This window comes from Lepidochelys kempii, chromosome 2 (assembly GCF_965140285.1).
Source record: "Lepidochelys kempii isolate rLepKem1 chromosome 2, rLepKem1.hap1, whole genome shotgun sequence".
NCBI lineage: Eukaryota > Metazoa > Chordata > Testudines > Cheloniidae > Lepidochelys > Lepidochelys kempii.
The window spans coordinates 169,048,165-169,069,324 of NC_136381.1; the positions used below are offsets into that span (position 1 = coordinate 169,048,165).

Sequence of the window (21,160 nt, forward strand, 5' to 3'; positions counted from 1 at the left end):
ATGATTGGTTTCTGTGGTAGGGCTATAATTTCCCTTTATGTAAAAGTCCTATAGAATTCAAGAGGATGAAACCAATCATATAGAGAATATTCTAACCACCTATAAAATTTAATAGATTATATCCTTTCCATTCAAAGTTAAAATCACCCTGTATAATTTCAAAGAGAATGACAGTCTTTCATAGGCTTTTTTGACTCACCCCATTGAATTCTACAACAAGGATATCATTCACCATTACATTCTAAAGAATGGTTATAAAAACCTGTAAATTATCTTTATTATGATTTTATTACTCTTATTGCAGGAGCACATTGTGCTAGCAATTGTCCTCAGATATAACAAAAAGAAGGTCCCAGAGTGGTAGCCGTATTAGTCTGTAACAGCAAAAATAACGAGGAGTACTTGTGGCACCTTAGAGACTAACTAATTTATTTGATCATAAGCTTTCATGGGCTAAAGTTCAGCCACCAGGTTTGCCGTGACATTATCGTGGATACTGTTCCTGGTGGCTTGTAGTCCATTTGTGTGTGGAATGTTGGTGTAGAGGGCTTCTACATCCATAGTGGCCAGGATGGTGTTCCTGAGGAAACTACAATCCACTGATGATCTTCCAGAAAACACCATCCTGGCCACTATGGATGTAGAAGCCTTCTACACCAACATTCCACACAAAGATGGACTACAAGCCGTCAGGAACAGTATCCCCGATAATGTCACGGCAAACCTGGTGGCTGAACTTTGTGACTTTGTCCTCACCCACAATTATTTCGCATTTGGGGACAATGTATACCTTCAAGTCAGTGGCACTGCTATGGGTATCCACATGGCCCCACAGTATGCCAACATTTTTATGGCTGACTTAGAGCAACGCTTCCTCAGCAATCATCCCCTAAAGCCGCTACTCTACTTGCACTACATTGATGACATCTTCATCATCTGGACCCATGGAAAAGCAGTCCTTGAGGAATTCCACCACAATTTCAACAATTTCCATGCCACCATCAACCTCAACCTGGACCAGCCCACACAAGAGATCCACTTCCTGGACACTACAGTGCTAATAAACGATGGTCACATAAACACCAACCTACTGGAAACCTACTGACCACTATACTTGCCTACATGCCTCCAGCTTTCATACAGACCACACCACATGATCCATTGTCTACAGCCAAGCTCAAAGATACAACCGCATTTGCTCCAGCCGCTCAGACAGAGACAAACACCTACAAGATCTGTATCAAGCATTCTTAAAACTAGAATACCCACCTGCTGAAGTGAAAAAACAGATTGACAGAGCCAGAAGAGTACCCAGAAGCCACCTGCTACAGGACAGGGCCAACAAAGAAAGTAACAGAACGCCACTAGCTGTCACCTTCAGCCCCCAACTAAAACCTCTCCAGCGCACCATCAAGGATCTACAACCTATCCTGAAGGATAATCCCTCACTCTCACAGATCTTGGGAGACAGGCCAGTCCTCACTTATAGACAACCCCCAACCTGAAGCAAATACTCACCAGCAAGCACACACCACACAACAAAAACACTAACCCAGGAACCTATCCTTGCAACAAGCCGGTTGCCAACTCTGTCCATATATCTATTCAAGGCACACCATCACAGGACCTAATCACATCAGCCATACTATCGGGCTCGTTCACCTGCATATCTACCAATGTGATATATGCCATCATGTGCCAGCAGTGCCCCTCTGCCATGTACATTGGCCAAACCAGACAGTCTCTACACAAAAGAATAAATGGACACAAATAAGAATCAATAATTGTAACACTGAAAAACCAGTCGGAAAACACTTCAACCTACCTGGACACTCAATTACAAACCTAAAAGTTGCAATTATTCAACGAAAAAACTTCAAAAACGGACTCCAATGAGAAACTGCAGAACTGGAATTAATTTGCAAACTGGACACCATTAAATTAGGCTTGAATAAAGACTGGGAGTGGATGAGTCATTACACAAACTATTTCCCCATGCTAAATTGCTCCCTACTGTTACTCACACCTTCTTGTCAACTGTTTGAAATGGGCTATCCTGATTATCACTACAAATTTTTTTTCTCCTGATAATAGCCCACCTTAATTGATTAGTCTCGTTAGTTGGTATGGCAACCCCTATTTTTTCATGTTCTATTTTTAGCCCCACAGCCTGAGCACCCAATCCATTGACCTGGTCAGTGTAGACATATCCTGTGTGTCGGAAGGGTACATGAAGGGTCTTAACAACTTTTTTAGCACTTCACATAGTTCTAAGGCTGGGGTTCTCAAACTGTGGGTCAGGACCCTATTTTAATGGGGTCACCCAGGCTGATGTTAGCCTTGGGCCCCAGCAAGTCTGAAGCCTAAACCCCACCACCCAGGGCTAAGATTACATGCCCCCCATCTAGGGCAGAAGCTCTTGGGCTTCATCTTTGGACCTCCCGCCCAGGGCAGTGGGACTCGGGTGATCTCAGTCTTCGGTCTCCCCATCCTGGGGTCACATAGTAATTTTTATGGTCAGAAGGGGGTCCTGGTGCAATGAAGTTTGAGAACCGCTGTTCTAATGTATGCATCAATGCAGTGGCTCTCAGCCTTTCCAGACTACTGTACTCCTTTCAGGAGTCTGATTTGTCTTGAGTACCCCTCAATTAAAAACTAATTTCTTACAAAATCAGACATAAAAATGCAGAAGTGTCACGTCACACTGTTACTGCAAAATTGCTTGCTTTCTTATATTTACCATATAATTATAAAATAAATTGATTGGAATATAAATACTATACTTACATTTCAGTGTTTTGTATACAGAGTGGTATAAAAAGCCACTGAATGAAATTTTCATTTGTACCGACTTCGCTAGTGCTTTTTCTGTAGACTGTTGTAAAACTAGGCAAATATCTAGATGAGTTGATGTACCCCTGGTTGAGAACCACTGCTCCAATGAACCCTTTCACAGAACTGAATGTACTTAGTAAACAGGAGCTAAGCATTTCTCATCATTCTAAGTTTGTTCGTATGAACGTGGATTTTTGTATTTATTTGAAAATAAAATGTCAATTCTAAATTGGCACACAAAAAAAGTCTCAGTGTTACAAACCAGATAACTGCTAATGGTTTTTATATCTGACCCCATTATTTTCCACATGCATAGTTCATGCTGCAAAACTACAACACATAATTAATGTCCCAGATGACAAGCTTTCCAGAGTCTTTGTTTCATAAACACAGAAAAGAGAAGTGTCTTCCCTAGATGACATTCTCTTCAGACGGCTGCTAATAATGCAACATACCTTCCCATCCCTTAGGGCACTGGGTACATAAAATGATTGAAAGTTTATCACACAGTGTATAGTAAGCTATCTAAAGAGACACTAACTCATAAAAATGTGCATTTTGTATACCTGGCATTTGTTTTGTTCTTGGTCATATCCTAAGTTTTCTTTTTGTACATGACTCACTTTGGGCTGTTTACAGAAAGGAGATCACTGGAAAAATCATATTTCCACGAAATGCTGCAGAGTGGATTGTGCCATCAAATGAAAATATTGTCTCCCATCTACTGAAAAACATTAGTTTTGTTCTTATATCATCATTTCAAGCAGTGAAAAACAGGGGAGTGTTTTGTTTTTTTTAAGGATCTACACTATGATACTAGAGTAATGATGGGTCAGGGAATTTTGTAATGGAAATAATTCATTCTCTGGTATAACCAGTTAAATAATGCCAGAGCCAAAACCAGTCATGATGAACCCCCATCAGGCACATTGGCCAGATTAGAAGCTGAAGTAAATTTGCAAGAACAGCTATTCTTGTCAGATTTCTAGGCCAGTTCTGCCAACTCCTGAGGTTTTGTTAGTTCAGATAGAATTCAGAGAAGAGACAGAATTTTTTTGAGTTATCTGAACTGTACAGCCAAACCTTCTGAAGTTCATCCTCAGTTAATTCAAAACTCAATTTTTTTTGATGCTAAGAGTTAATAAGAGATTTGGACTGACAGTGGTTTGGGGTTAAAGCCCAGGTCATGTAAATATGTCCTGAGATCAGCTGAGATAGAGAAGAACTTTCCAAAAGGCAATATCACCCTTTAGGATACATCAGGCTGTTGGAATGAATTATAGGAAGAGTGTGGTTGTTGCCCTTAAATAACACAGCAAAATTTGAAATCTATATTCTACATGAGATGCTCTTTCATTCGCCCCTCAGGAACCTGTCCTGAAATATTCGGTAGTAAAAACATGGTCAAGAAGGTTAGATAGAAGCCAGTAGAGCATCTTTAACCATTGACAGCTACTATGGAGAGAGAAACAAAGTACCTCTTCCAAGGTGGTATCTGAAATACCATAGCCAGTCACATGTAGACGTTCAAGGTTTTCATCCATAGCCTGAAAGAGGCCATTAAAGAAGGCCTTATCTGCCTTCGTTGGAATCACATAGGTCAGCTCACTCCCACTGTTCTCTTTTAGGAATGCTTCTGGTACATAGAACTGTACCAGAGATGTGACTTGACTGATGTACTCAGGATCCTCGATTTCAAATGAAGAAGGCTGTGCAGAAAGGAAAACAATAATAAATGGAGTTTATATGCCATCAGAAAATTGTAAAACAGGTCAAACTGAAAACAAATATGGGGCCAATGCTGGAAACCCTTCCTCAATTGGGTAGTCCCAGTGAAGTTCCTGGGTCTAACCTTGTGAGCAAGAGACTACTCACCATGAGTAAGGGATTCCAGGATTGGTCCTCTATTCAGCAAATCATCAAAATTACTAATTTTCACTATGTTGCTAGATTATTTTATGTGCAAATTAATTCAACTATGAAGGTTGCGAAAAACATTTGCTATACACCAGTATTAAATAGACCAAGTCTTCCCTTCATTGCTGGTTATACAAGATAAAAGAATTACCACATTTATCTTGCATGTAAATTACTAGCAGCGTTGCAAGGTTCCCTCAGAATAATTGATATGACCTTTTCTTAGCTGGAAGTACATATTGTGCACAATTCTGTCACCATACCTTTTTTATGAGTGTTAGACGGTATCCCTGGCCATATGTTTCCTTCAGATAAGAGGGAGGACCACAGCACCTCAGCTGCCCCTGCTGCAGGATGGCAATGCGATCACTGAGCACTTCTGCCTCATCAAGATGGTGAGTGGTGAAGATCAAGGTGCAACCTACGCCAGGAAGAGCAGTGCACACAGATTAAGACTTTATTTTAAAATGTTTTCTCATGAGAGAGACTTTTTTTTTTCCAGGAGGATACTTGAGGCGATAGTAATTCTATAAATTTACAAGCATGTACTTCAGTATGCAGAACACAGACACAAAATGCCTGCTAACGTGTCCCATTCACACTCACTGAGACTATACAGATTATAAAACAGTGCAAAGTTTGGACTAGAATCTAAGAGAGACAACAACAAGCAGTTGCAATTTCAAGGCTGAGAAGGTGTTTTGTGAGATTAAGAGATTCTTAAAATCACATAACTCTGGTGCCGGTTTCAAGGGATCATTCACTGTGGTTTATTCCAGCTAATAGGGAGGGGAGGTGCCTGCTATCTCAGAAGCTTACCTTCTACAGTCAGTTTTAGCTCAGGACACTTGAAAATCAATGGAATGGTTTGACTGATGAGTATTTTCTTTAGAAGAAAAATATATGCAGCCATATGGGAAAGTAAGAGCCCCCCAAAAATGAAAAAGCAAAGTTAAACAGTGATGAAAGTAGGAGATAACCCTTTTCATCCAGGGCAGGATCAGCATGGACTCATAGCTAAATTGAATCTTGCATTAAATCCATTAGATTTTTCAAACCGTGGTTCACGACCCAGAACTGGGTCATGGAATGGAAGGGACTGGGTCGCAGCAGCTCTGGTCAACACCGCCAACCAGGCCATTAAAAGTCCCATCAGCGGTGCTACAGAGCTAAGGCAGGCTAGTCCCTATCTGTTCCGACACCGCGCTGCACCCTGGAAATGGCCAGCAGATCTGGCTCCTTGGTGGGAGAGGGACCATGGGACTCCGCATTTCAACAGCTGAATGAAACAGTTATCGCTGTTAGGATTTCTGTTCAGCAACTGGAAAGCAAAATACTATTTTCAACCACCCTTTGCCTGGGAAGGATGTTCGCCAGAACATGAGATAAGTTTTGTACCAGCCCTGTACTTCAACAGAATGTCCCAGATTCTCCGACGTGAACATGGATCCACACCACTGGTGGGCTCATCTAGAACAACTGTCTTTGAGTTTCCAATAAAGGAAATAGCAATTGAGAGCCTCCTTTTCATTCCCCCAGACAGGGCTCCAACACGTTTGAACTGATGGTGGGATAAATCCACATCTTCCAGGGCTCTAGAATAAGAATACAAATAAAACTGTGACCTTTGAAAATTGCAAGCCTTTTCAGATCAACTACCACATCATCCCAACCAGTGGCGCTGGAACATTTTGAGTAGTGGGGGTGCTGAAAGCCAGTCCTCTTACCCTTTCTCCCCCGCCCCAGAGCTGAGTCTGGGAGCAGGGCTGTGTCTCTGGGAAGGGGGGACCCAGACAGGGTTAAGGGGGCTGAGGCTGTGGCCACTGCTGGGTGCTGGCGTGGGGCCCGGAGCGGAGCCCCAGGCAGGGGCTGGCAGCCAGGACCCCAAGTGAGGGATCTGGAGCAGAGCCCTGGGAGCATAGGCCAGGCATGGGGTCCTGGGAGTGGAGTCTTGGGAGCAATGGATGAGGCCTGGTGCGTAGCTCCGGGCCAGCAGCTGGGGTGGCGGCCGGGACCTGAGGCCCAGGTGCAGGGTTGGGGAGTGGAGTGCAGGGTGTGGAGCCAGCGGCTGGGGAACGGGCCTAGTGGCTAGGTCCTGAGCTGGGGAGCAGAGTCCCAGGTGGCATGATGAGAGCAGAGCCCTGGGTGCGGAGCCAGCGTCTGGGGAGCGGGGCCAACCCTCGGGACCTGAGCCAGGGAGTGGAGCCCTGGGCTTGGGGCCAGCAGTCCCGCATAAAACCTGGGGGTGCTGCAGCACCCTCCCACACCCCTACTTCCCGCGCCTATGATCCCAACCCACAGCAAAGTGACGAAAAGTCACTTGTATGCAAAATATCCATGGGCAGTTCAAGTACAGATCAGCATATATAACTATTCAGTTTCTTCTGGTATCCACTGAAAAGTAGTAATAGTAATAATCAAAAAAATTCTTATTTTTAATGGCAACCTCCTGAAATATACTTTTAATGGCCTCTGTACAAGCTAAAGCAAAAAAGAATTCAAAATTATAGGCCTCAACCATGTTCCAGTGAAGTCACTGAGAGTCCTTCCATTGATTTCAATAAGCTTTAGATTAGCCCCTCTAAGAATCTGGAGGGAGTGGGGAACAGTTCAAGGACAGCTGAGGATAGTTCAAGGACTCTGAATTATTATTTAAATATTTGTATAACCTAGAGTTACCAACTTTCTAATCGCAGAAAACTGAACACTCGTGCCCTGCCCCCAAGCTCCAGCCCATGTCCTGACCCTTCCCTGGGGCCCAGTCCCCCACTCACTCCATCATCACCACCCCTATCGCTCGCTCTCCCCCACCCTCGCTCACTCGCTCATTTTCACCAGGCCATGGCAGAGGGTTGGGGTATGGGAGGGAGTGAGAGCTCTGGGGTGGGGCTGGGGATGAGGGCTCGGGGTGCAGGACAGGGCTCCAGGCTGGGGGGGTGGGGCCGAGGGGTTTGGAGTGTGGGAGGGGGCTCCAAGCTGTGGCAGGGGCTTGGGCCAGAAATGAGATGTGCGGGATGCAGGAGGGGGCTCAGGAAGGGGGCTGGGGTGCAGAAGGGGGTGAGTGGTGCGGGCTCCAGGAAGTGCTTACCTAAGGCAGCTCCCAGGAAGCAGCAACATGTCCCGCCAGCTCCACTTGCTGTTCCTGCCTTCAGACACGGCTCCTGCAGCTCCCATTGGCTGTGGATCCTGGCCAATGGGAGCTGCAGAGCCAGCGCTCGGGGTGGGGAAATTGCGTGGAGCCCTGTAGCCAGCAGGACATGCTGGCCACTTCCCGGTAGCCGGGCAGAGTCATGCAGGGAGCCTGCCAGGCCCACTGTACTGCCAACCGGACTTTTAACGGCCCGGTCAGCAGTGCTGCCCGGAGCCGCCAGCGTCCCTTTTTACCCAGGTATTCCGGTCGAAAACCAGACACCTGCTACCCTAGTATAACCACCCAGGCAAGTAAAAACCCACACATTGATCTGAAAGAAACAATTATAAGAACTAGAGGATAATTAGCACATTCTGCTTCTCCTTAAAAACAAGAACTTGAAGGCCACAGACTTGCAAAGAGATCCCCCAATGCAAACACTTACGTCTGTGTGGTGTCCCATTATATCAAACAGATGCCAAACAGAAGCAATGGTATGAAGCCCTGATGAATTCAGCTTGTAAATAGGTGCCAGATTGAAAGGCAAAGCCAACAGAACAATATAAACAGCAGCAGAGCACATTTCCCCACACTTTGTGAAAGGTCATCTCTTCGGAAAAGGAGGTAGTTTATTTGCCATAGGCTAGTCAGTCCTTAGCCATTGTTTGATGCTGCCTCCATGTATTATGTGGACACCTGTCCAATAAGAACTGGACTGCAAGACCACTAACTTATTTCACATCACCCAACAGCCATTGGCTGCTAATTATGTTCTATCACTATCAACCTGGATTGATTTGAACTGGCAAGCAAAAGACAAGATATCCCAGTGCTTGTCTGCTCAGTCCTCCAGTCCTTCAAAGTAATTTCCTACTTTAAAGAAAGCAAATTTCTACAGCAAAGAGCTGACTTTATATGAATAAATACATTTATATCAAGGTATACACAGCAGGTTTTCCAATCTTCTGACAAGCTACATTAAAATCTTGTGTTGCTTTGTTTAGAAAAAGAAATGTTACTGTTGCCTTAATCTTTTTTTTAATTTCTCATTTCTGTATTAGCCTTAGCAATGGGGGCCTAATTTGATACAAATGTTCTGCTTCCCATAAAAATATCCAGTTAGTGGCAAGAATCTATCCCCCGTGTCTATGAGGATCTTGCATAGCATTGTTATTACATGGTTCTAGGGTATTCAGAATTCAGTAGTCCAAGTTCTATAAAAGAGAGTTTCCACTTCAACTATGCTTTAGCTGAAACCACTAGAGAATTTTTTTAAACCTTGTCTGTAATATTCTTACTCTAATTTTTATTTCCATAATTTTATTACTGAAAATTAAGATCAGGAAATACATTTACAAGCCAGAATTTTAGAACACCAAACCCATCATTAGCGCTCTCAGGATTCCAATAGTTAGGGCTGACTCTCCTAGCATGAGGCTTTGTTCGTTCACCACAGTGTTCTTGGACTGGTTTTGAAGGACAGCCTACATACAGGTTTCCCACAAGGAAAATAAGAACCACTAACCTACTGACTTGCTGATGTAACTGTTTCTTTGTCCATAGAGGTGCTTTCACTGAGCCATAGAACAGCAGATGCTCTCGCACAGTTAAGGTGTCAAACAGCACATCATACTGAGGGCAAACACCCATCTCCATTCTGATAGCAGCCAGCTCAGTATGTATATCCCTTCCATTGATGATGATGGTCCCAGAGCTGGGCGGGTACAGGCCTGTCAACATTGATCTGATACAAGAAATAACAGTGTTGTTGTAGCTGTTTTGATCACAGAAGAGAAGCAGAAGAGCTCTGTGGAGCTCAAAAGCTTTTCTCTTTCACCGACAGAAGTTGGTCCAATAAAAAAAAATATATTACCTCCCACTCATAAGAAATAACACAAATTCAATAAAACCACCACATTCAGGACACACTATGTTGTATCCTGAATTTGATCAATTCACTTCTGGCAATATTTTCTTCTCTAGTAGCAGCATTATTTAAATGATGCTGGAGTCTGTATGGAGGAAACCTTGAGATTAATGCAAAAATGGTTATTAATAAAATTATCATTTACTCTTACAATGTTATCTTTACTGATTTTAAGAAAGACCTACATTTATTTGTATACTCATTGTGCTTGGAGATTTGAACATATATTTTTGTTTTTTGGTTGCTTATTTTATTAAACGGAAGGTTCAATTTTATTAAATGGAATTCTTTAGGCAATCTTCTTTCTGGCAACCATTGACAAGTCTCAAGTGCCAAAGGAGATACCTTTGCTATAAAACTCCTGTATGTTTATACAGGGTCTAAAAATTAACTTTTATCTTCAATTTTGCTTTAACTTTCTATGCTACTTTCTTTTATGTTTTTAAAATGTACATAAGCTTTGGTTATTGTGATGAGTGTTTTGCATAAAATAAATATTTAATACAAATCTTTACTTGAAAGATGTAAATAGATCGCAAAAGCAGATTGTAAATCCAAGAACCATTTTGGTCCAAAGACCATAATAAAGGGGTCTTATAAAAAACAGGACATCTTTTGTGTAAGATTCCAGGTGATATAAATATGATCTTACCTTAAAAAAATTGTATGATGATATTTATGCTTTAGAAAGAGTCTTGACTTTAAAAGAAGGTAAGGATGTTCTGTTTAGAACAAAGGAAAATGTATGGATGTGGTGTTAACTGTAAAACTAAGATGTAAAGTGGGCTTTCGTTTTATCCCACCCTCCACACAGGCTCGTTCAACACAAAACCTCTAATTTAAAACCTATTCATAAGGTGCTAAAGAATTTTCTTATTGAAAATAATTTCTTCTATAAGCACTCAAAAGCATTCATGCTTCATACTAAGAAAATCCCGGATAGCTGAAAAATGTTTTATGGAAGTTGTTGGTTACTTTTATCTACCTCGTTTTTCCTTTTAATGGTTCAAAACTTTGTTTATTCCTTAAATGCTTTTGAGATGTACAGCTGCAAATATTTTATCTAAATGAAAAGTTTTTTATGCAATAATTTACTAATATCTTTGCTAAATGGTAAGATGCTTCATGTACTATTATGGAATCCACTGACCTTTCTGTGACTGGCTATTAGTGTAAGAAGTCATTTGAGTATACATTATTAATTTTTTATTAATTGGGGATGGGAGGGTAATTAGTTATATGGCAATGCTTAAGCAACTTCCTTACCAAACTCCTAAAAACAAGCAGCACCTCTCCAAAGATTGAGTAGGAGAAAGGACAATAATTTATTTAATGAATACTGAAGTTTAAGAACCTCTCTTCAAGAATTAAGTTTAAAACTAATTCAAAATTGAAAAACTTTCAGATCTAACATACGGGTGGCTTGAACCTATTTGAAACAGAATTTCAACTCCTGATGAAACCTACTGAATAGCTCAGAAAATGGACTGAATAAAAAGTTAAAACTCTAACATTAAGGATGTTCTGACAGTTTCCTACCACAAAAAAGCAAAAGCAAGTAGAAGTTTATATTTACAAGGGAGGGTTTTTACTAAGACCAACCCACAAAGGCATTGAGCCAATGAAACAATGACAACAGCTTATCTTAATCCTACCAAGTCTGAAAGAGGTGTTTTCTCCTCTTTCAGTGAAATTAGATGACAAGAGGTGCATAAAGCAAATGACCAGCAACACTCTGCTCTCATCCTCAACTTTGCAGAATTCATCACAGTTCATCCTGTTCATCTCTGCAACTGAGCTGTGACCAACTACTAAGAAGAAGACAGACACTGAACAGCATCAAGAAGAAGTAATTTTCTAGCTCAAATGGCATCACCATCAAGACTTCAATATGGATTGGTGAGATGAAGTTGTAGAGGGCTGCCAAGGAATTAGATTTAAAGTTTTCTTGTAATGATGTTCATGTGATATTGAAATACCACTGTAACTTAGGATATCCATAGTTTCTTCCATTAAACCACAAATTGTTCAGACCATTTATTTCTCAAGAGGAGCCATTGGCTAACCTTTGGTAAATAGAGAAAGAGAAACAGTGGGATTTAATTTGAATTTAAGATTCTGGATATTAATTAACTTGCCATTCAAAGAGTGGTCTTGAGACTGGCTTCTTCTGAGTAACTGACAAATACTTTCTTTGGCTTCATAGGACTCAGTTAAGATTTTAAAACCTTTACCCATTTATAAACTATGTTATCCATCATAAACACAACAGGACTCACCTGCCCTTGAACAAAATTATTTTGCCCATCTATAAGATGTTTTAGTTAATAAGGATACTTTGACACAGGACTCTCTACTAATGTTGGGAATAAAAGGAGCTCTGTCAGGGCGGACAACTTTCAAAGGTGTAACCTGTCCAAAGTTCTCCACAGACTCATACTGTACATAGAAGAGTTTGTAACTGAAGTAACAATTGTTTATCTTTTGTTTTTTATTTTTCACTTTTCCTTTCCTTGGTAAGGCAGTCATAGTTACAAACTGGTATTATTTTGCTTGTTTTAATTGCAGTTTCCCCTTAATCCTGGCAAAGAACGCCTTGTGACTACAATAGTGGGAGTCATGTCACTGAATTAGCATTATGAGAGAGAGAATTAAAGGTTTGCCCTGCTATTTCTTGTTTCTCTAAATTGTAAGTTTTAGTAATTTTTTTATAAATAAAATTACTTGGTGCTCAACAACTTGAAACACCCCTTTGTACTACAAAAGTGCTTTAGGTAGATCTTCAACTGATGTAAAGTGGTATACTTCTATTAGGTGTACTGGAACAACAACAACTTGCACAAGTGGAGTATTTGGCCCTTTATAATTACGGAAAAGTTTCTAATGGTATAATCTTTTTTTAATTAAACCCAATATCAATAATTCATTATCTCTCTTGCTATTTCCTGAACAAGGCTCATTTGTCTAGCAGGCAGAAAGAAAGAGAGAGAGAGATCAACTGACCAGTGTTTCCTGGTTAAATATGATATATCTCTCACAGTTTAGCTGTAAATGCAGGGTTAAATCTCTAATTCCTAATTCATGAAGGTCAGTTCTGCAGTCCTTACCCATGTTAATCAAGTTGACTAAAATATAGAATCCAGTTCATTCTCATTAGTAATTTATGTACCTGCAGGGGTTGAGGAAAAAATGGTCGGAATTCTTGATATTTCTTTAATATAAAGGGCAGAAATAAATTAACTTTTTAATTAAGCCAGATTTTTTAAATGTTTTTCTTTGTTATTTCTGCTTCTTTTCAACTGTCAGAACATCCTCTTCAACATCCAGGAAGAAAGCTTGCAAGTTCAGTAAACCTCTAAGATCTCCATCTGATGGAAGCATAGGTGTGAGGAAAAGAAAGAAGGGTTTCCTTCAGGTGTCTCTGTACCCATGCGCACAATAACCCCACGTCGCCCAGCTACCACTAAAGCTGCTTAAAACAATAGCTTTACCACTGAGGTTATGATAAAGGAGACCCAATTTTCCATGGCAATGCATTTGTTTTGCCAGGGGCACCATGGCACAATAAATTAATTTAAGCCATCTTAGTGACATCTTTTGCATGGCAAAACTGTGCAAGAACAATAACCAAGCAAGGAGATGGAGTAGCTCATTTGCTGATATACAAAACATTTCAAGGCACCAGATAAGGTAAAATGTGTAGTCGGCCATCATTCAGCAATGGACATACATTATTGTAGTCTTGCCAGCTCCATTGGCACCCAAGAGAGCTGTGATTTGACCCTTGTAGAAAATGAGGCTGAGATCTTTAACTGCAGTCTTTTTGTTGTCTGTGTATTTTTTGGTGAGTGACATCAGAATAACTCCTATTGGGCTTCCTCCTTCACTCATGTGTCTCTCATCTGGGGGCAGAGAACCTGTGTAAATGAAGAATAAGGCTTTAAAAGCACTGGCAGTTATATAGTGAAAATTCATTGGCTTTACCTTTCCTGAAATGGTCCTCACTGCTGTAACATTTAAACTACAGGGTCAGGTGGTATAAATTGGGATAGCTCCATTCAAATCAATGCTGCTATGCCAATTTATAATGATCAAGGATAGGGACCACAGTTATGCTAAGTATCTAATCAGTGAAAACGTTTAATTGCAGCTTAAAACACTCAAACTAAAACTGATAAACATGTGTGCACATGCTAATACAAATATACACATATATAGTAATTATTAAAAAGTTAATGTCATCTATTAAAATGTATTTCTTGAATAATGAGATTTTTACAAAGGAACGAGCAAAAGTGGAGGTTGCGGACCAGAGAAAATGGGAACAATATGGATTGACTAAATGGAGTGGAGAAAAAGAAATGCACACAACATGAAGGAAAAACAGACTAGTGTTTGGAAAACCAGTTCTGTTTAAATATGAAACAACCAGAACCTCTGCTCGTTGCTCAGTCATTTTTCATATTAGCATAAAGTTGGTTCTAACCCCTTCCAACAACCCTGTGACCATCCTCCAACTAGACTTTGCCAGCTTCCCTGCAACTCATACCAACGTCCTTCTCCTGGTTCATCCTCCCCTTTACCTTTCCTGGACTGTGTTTCAGAGGCCAGAACCTTTAACTCTAGCAGCCCTTTCTGCTACTTGATATGAATCCCAGGTGCCTCTGGAGCCTAATACAAAGGTGCTGGACCCTGCCATTGCTCAGGTGAGAGAGAGAGACTGGAAGGAGAAAAGAAAGACCAAGAAGAGCAAAGAGTTGTCAGGACAGAGAGAAAAAGTGAAGGTCTCTATCCAAAGAAAACATCAAAGGTAAACGTGAAATCTATTTTTTGGAGGGACCTGTTTGTGAGGAGAGATCACTCTGTGGAGGGCTTCAAACTCAAGATAGTTCAGATAATATTCCAACTAACATCTACATATTTAGACATTTAAGTGAACCTCTGAAGCTTCTGAAATTTTCCCTTCAGTAGTAGAGAGGTATTGATACAAAATTCTCGTGGGTGACTGGGATTTCTGGCTTCCACTATAGATAGCTGAACCAGCCCAGATAATTACCAGATAGTATGTAATTTCATATAGTCACAGAAGACTGCCAAGGCCCAAGAAAGGATGTGGGTGGCATGTGTTCCTCTATCCATGAATTTTTAATCAAAATAAATACATGACAATGTAGTGAAATGGGCCTTGGAGAAAAGAAAGAAATCAGATTTTAAAGAGCAAAACATGTAAGGAATGCATAAGTAGCCAAACACAGAACTGGAATGAAATAGTGGAAATAGTTGTAGGCAGCGGTAGCCCTGGAAAATAGAGATGATAAGTGTGTTATTAAAATATGAGGTTAAAAAAGAGAGCCAGAAAGGGCAGAGTTTAGATAACAAGACAGAATGAAAAAGAAAATTCACATAAAAGACAAACTTTTCACAGAAGCAAATAGAAGATAAAAACAGAGCCTGATGTTTGATTTCATCTGAAAAAAAGTGTAGCTGAAGAAAAACAGAACTCTGGCCATGAATTTTAATGAGCACAAAATTGTACAGTGTTCACTAACCTGAACAACACTGTAAGGAATGTCAAAGGGACCTTAAAAAGCTGGGTGAATGGGCTGCAAAATGGCAGATGAAATTCAGTGTTGACAGATACAAAGTAATATCTATTCAAAGAGTCATTTGAACGACTCATACTGTAATACCAAGGTACCAAATATACAGGAATGACAGAATAGGTCAGGCTAGTGGGAGAGTGGCACTTTATGTGAAAAAGCATAGAGTCAAATATTGTAAAAATCTTAAATGAATCAAACTGTACCACAGAATCTCTTAGAAATTCTGTGCTTGAATAATTAGAGAATAGTAAGAGGACTATACTACTGACCACCTGACCCAGATGTTGATGGTGATTGTGAAATGCTCAAGAAAATTAGAGACAAAATAAAAAATAGAAGACTCAGTAATAATGGGGGATTTCAACTATCCTCATATTGATCGGGTACAGGTCACATCAGGATGGGATTCAGAAATAATGTTTCTAGACACATTAATGACTGCTTCTTGGAGCAGCTATCCCTGGAACTCACAAGGGGAGAGGCAAATTTTGATTTAGTCCTAAGTGAAGCACAGGATCTGGTCCAAGAGATGAATATATCTGAACCGCTCAGAAATAGCAACAACAATATAATTAAATTTAACATTCTTGTAGAGGGGGGAAATAGCAAAGAAACCCACCACAGTAGCATGTAACTTCAAAAAGGGGAACTACACAAAAATGAGGAAACTATGTAAATGGACATTAAAAGGAACAGTTATACGGGGAGATTACGATGGATCAGTGAAGTGCCTGGACCACTACCAGTGACTGGAAAATCAATCATCATGCTTATTGACAAAAACAGCCAAGTTAGTGGGCCCGTGTTAGCATAACTAAACCAGGAGGTGAGGGAGTTTGAGCGACCACAAGAAGGGAGCCTGACCCTGCATCCTTCCTGATAAGATCTCTGTTGAAATTGCTGAGGCATGGGTTTTAGAAAACAGGAAGCTTATCTATATTTGTACTCTGGGATGTGTTTGTTAGGGCCCTCAAGCATGCAGACTTTGAAAAAACACATTTTTCTAATTAGCGGTCTGAAGAAACTTATTGCTTAAACTCTGAAATTGGTTGCTTAACAAGTTTTTTTTGATTGACATGTTATTGTCATACTAACAATAAATAAGGGGGGAGAAGTTTGGGTAGTTGGAGTACTTTGTGAACAAACCTGAGGTTACCAAATGGCAGATGGAAGACAGGACATTGGATGGCTGTCGTTGTGCCACTTGAAAACTGCTCCAGGCTTTGGTAATTATTGGGGGTTGGGGTTTTTTACTAACCAGTTGGAGACATATGTAAGTGCTTGAGACTAAATAAAGTACAATTTTAAGTAAGAGCACTCTTGTACTGTAATGTCAATCATCAGTTGGATGGCCATGTCCCCATTTACTTATGTCCTGCCTCTGCCTCACCAAGAGTAAACGTTACCAAGAGCTTTGGGTTCATAAAGCCCCGGATAACACAGTCACAAGAGTGAAATGCCTGCAAGCTGCATGGAAACTTTAAAAACACCAAATAGAGGCTCAAATTAAATGTAAACCCCAAATTAAAAGAATAGCAAGAGAACCAAAAAATGCCACCATGGCTAAAAAACACAATAAAAGGAGCAGAGACAAAAAGGCACCCTTTAAAAATTGAAACTCAAATCCTACTGAGGAAAATAGAAAGGAGCATAAAAGTATAAATAGGCAGGCCAAAAAAGGATTTGAAGAGCAACTAGAAAAAGACTCAAACTAACAGCAAACATTTTTAAGTAATCAGAAACAAGAAGCCTGCCAAACAATGAGTGGGACCCACTGCACAATCGAGGTGCTAAAGAAGCACTCAAGGAAGACAAGGCCATTGCAGAGAAGATAAATTAATTCTTTGCATCAGTCTTCATTGTAGAGCATGTGAGGGAGATTCCCACACCTGAGCCATTATTAAGTGACAAATCTGAGGAACTGTCCCAAATTGAGGTGTCAATAGAGGTGGTCTTGGAATAAACTGATACATTAAACACTACTATGTCACCAAGACCAGATGCTATTTACCCAAAGGTCCTGAAGGAACTCAAATATGAAAATGCAGAAATGTTGTATGTAACCTATCACTTAAATCAGCTCCTGTACTAGATGACTGGGGGATAGTTAACCTGATGCCAGGTTGTTGGTTTTTTTTAAAAGACTCAAGAGATGATCCTTGCAGTTACAGGCCAGTAAGCCTATCTTCAGTACCAGGCAAACTGGTTGAAACGATAGTAAAAAAACCAGAATTATCGGACACATAGATGAACACGATTTGTTGGGGAAGAATCAACATAGCTTTTTCTAAAGGAAAATCATGAATCATGGGCTGGGGGGTCAACAACATGTTGACAAGGGTGATGTGGTGGATATAGTGGATACTGGATATTGCACTTTCAGAAAGCCTTTGACAAGATCTCTCTTACTTAAATAAAGTAAAGATAAGAGGGAAGGTCCTCTCATAGATCAATAACTGGCTAAAAGATAGGAAACAAAGGGTCAGTTTAAAAAATGGAGACAAGGAAATAGTGGGAAGCCCCAGTGATCTTTACTGGTGCTGTTCAACATATTCATAAATGAGCTGGAAAAAGGGGGTAAACAGTGAGATGGCAAAGTTTGCTGATCATACAAAATTACTTAAGATAGTGAAGTGCAAAGCAGACTGCGAAGAGTCACAAAGGGATCTCACAAAAAAAGGTGATTGGGCAACAAAATCGTAGATTAAATTCAATGTTGATAAATGTAAAGTAATGCATACTGGAAAACATAATCCTAACTATACATACAAAATGATGGGGTCTAAATTAGCTGCTATCACTCAAGAAAGATCTTGGAGTCATTGTGAATAGTTCTCTGAAAACATCCACTCAGTGTGCAGCGGCAGTGAAAAGAGCGAAAAGAATGTTAGAAAGCTTTAAGAAAAGGGTAGATAATAAAACAGTAATTATCATAATGCCATTATATAAATCCATGATACGCCCATACCTTGAATACTTCGGGCAGTTCTGGTTACCCCATCTCAAAAAAAAATGTATTAGAAATGGAAAAGGTACAGAGAAGGGCAACAAACTGGATTAGGGGTATGGAACAGCTTCCATAAAAGGAGAGATTAAAAGACTGGGATTATTCAGTTTGGAAAAGAGATGACAAGGGGGATATGATTGAGGTCTATAAAATCATGAATAGTGTTGAGAAAGTCAATAGGCCCCAGGAAAGTGTTATTTACCCCTCACGTAACACAAGAAGCAGGGATCACCAAATGAAATTAATAGGCAGTAAGTTTAAAACAAAATGCAGAGTCAACTTCTGGTTCTCATTGCCAGGGGATGTTCTGAAGGCCAAAAGTATAAGTGGGTCCAAAAAAGAATTAGATAAATTCATGGAGGATAAGTCCATCAATTGCTATTAGCTAAGATGGTCAGGGATGCAACCCTATGCTCTGGGTATCCCTAAGCCTCTGACTGCCAGATGCTGGGACTGGATGACAGGGCATGAATCCCTTGATGATTGCTCTGATCCATTCACTCCTTCTGAAGCATCTGGCATTGACCACTGTCAGAAGACAGGATACTGGGCTAGACGGACCATTAGGTTAACCCAGTATGACCATTTTTAAGCAATGAGTTCTAACTGAACTTTATCCGCTCAGACATCTTTGTGGACAGCTCATTGAAAACTTTTTACTCAACAAAATCTTTTTAAATAAAAAAAAAGCCAACAAAATGTTAGGATGCATGAGGAGTGAGATATCAATTTAAACTTAGACTCAACCAATTATAGAAGATGGATTAAAAACAGTGAATTACGCAGAAAAAGAAAATAATGTTTACTAAAAGGCTCCTGCTATTACAAACCTTCATTGACGAAAACCAGATTGGAATTTAGATGTTTCCTTCTCTTCTCTGTACCACACAGCTCCTTCCAATAAGAGATAGTAAAGGGGAAGTACCATGGCTTTCTGAACCCCAATCTTCCTAGATGTTAAATATAAGAGAAACATTTGAAACATTTTCAAAATTCATTTGTTGCTCAAGTATATAAAATAATCCTATTATCCTATATTTCTGTTGTTGTTGTTTTCCAATGGAACAGGGTTATAAAATCTTATCTATACTGCGTAGCATAGGTTTTTATATAGCACTTTTCTTCCCAAAATATCCAAAAGCACTTTGCAAGCTTTGGGGCCAATCTTGCTATCTCCGAAATTAATAGAACTTTTGACACTGAAATTTTCTTGTGGAAATGGCTCTCTCATCATTACCCTGGCATTTAATGAGACAATCCAAATAAAGATTTTGGTCCAGATCTTGAGCTAAGCTTAGTAAGGCTCAGGGTAAAGGTGTGAAGCTTTTTACCTTCCCGAATCTGGGCCAGTCCCTAGCATGTGCCACCTGCCAAAAGGTGCCATTCTAGCAGCAAGAGATACCAAGTGACATCTTAGCCACAACTGCTTTTTTCCAGATTTGCTTCCTACACTAGGGGAGGGAGGAATGATGTAGAACCTGCTGCACCAGTTGAATGGCACCAAAGATACTTCTCCGTACACAAGTGGAATCATCAAGGAGACAGATTTGCTACCTTTCCAGCTGCTTTGCACCACCATGGCAATACAAGCCAGCTGGCAGAGGAGCAAGGATCTGGCCTTGTACCGTAGTACATTTACACAAAGGGGCAGAATTATGGCTGTACATATCACCTTAACTTTTACATTTCCTGACCTTTTCAGTGCTTCCCTCAGCATTCACTTAATGTGGTTTTTGTATCCATGGAGTCACAGTATGTGGTACTGAATAGTAAGTGACATTCTTAATTTTTATGTGAAAGGTTTTTGCCTGAGATACAGTTATATTATTGTATTCCCTTCCATTTCCATGTCAAACTTCTCAGTTATTCATTTAGAAATAAATATACAATAAGCAGAAAAAAAAACATGTAATATGCCAACTTGAGCAAGTGTAAATTTCAGGCCATGAAAGAGATGTTTAGAAAGCATTCCAAATGGCCCAACAACCAACTTAAGGGAATTAATTAAAAAACCCAACAACCTGGAGATTGGAGGAAAGATGAATCCCACCTTCTGAGAATAAATTTGGGATTTAATTCATTTCAATTGTGACCCAGAGTTACTGGTGGTGAGAGATGATAAACAGGAAATCAATATTGTTCATTAGCATTCTGAAAATCCTCACTCGGACAGAACACCCAGTTAACTCAGTATGAGTTCCTCTACTGGACGGAACTCTGTCATTACGTAGTGTCAATCAGCCTGAGAAGTCCTATCCAATTATCTGCTCTCCTTATATGCATACACAAATGGACTTCATACCATATTACAATTCTAGCCCACCAGTTAGCGTCATTCACTGACCTATGGATGCATGAAGGGTTTCTTAGTCTCACTCAGAGCAGTAGTCATGTATTTTGCATGTCAGAAAGCCCTAACTCAGAGGCATCAAAAATTTAATATTTTAACTATAAAGGAATGAAAAAGTAGAACTCATTTTGGTATTAATAAATCTGTGTGTGCTTGTTCTTACCAGGAATTACATTGCTGAAATACCAGCCAACTAATAAATATAGAATTGAATCAAAGAAAATCATCCAGCTAGCCCATCCAAAGGTCATGGATCCTCCTTGTGCCAGGGGCTGGTACATGTTACTCCATTGAATTCCTAGTAATAAAAAAAGGTCAACACTAAATCTGTAGAGCACCACAGGTAGCAGGATCATAAACACGTGAACACCAAACTCTCAAGAGGTATTTG

General features: G+C 40.2%; 1 protein-coding gene across 1 annotated transcript in view; it reads right to left on the reverse strand.

The window, feature by feature from the left end:
• The window catches only part of ABCA13 (ATP binding cassette subfamily A member 13), a 227,009-nt gene that overhangs the window by 145,882 nt on the left and 59,967 nt on the right, over positions 1–21,160 (reverse strand). Inside the window, exons 20-26 of the mRNA XM_073329650.2 lie at positions 20,933–21,067; positions 19,250–19,369; positions 13,540–13,726; positions 9,408–9,626; positions 6,151–6,347; positions 5,016–5,173; positions 4,314–4,544 (exon numbers count right to left, since the gene is read on the reverse strand). Of these exons, the coding sequence (XP_073185751.2) occupies positions 4,314–4,544; positions 5,016–5,173; positions 6,151–6,347; positions 9,408–9,626; positions 13,540–13,726; positions 19,250–19,369; positions 20,933–21,067 (1,247 nt within the window). The remainder of the gene's footprint in view (positions 1–4,313; positions 4,545–5,015; positions 5,174–6,150; positions 6,348–9,407; positions 9,627–13,539; positions 13,727–19,249; positions 19,370–20,932; positions 21,068–21,160) is intronic.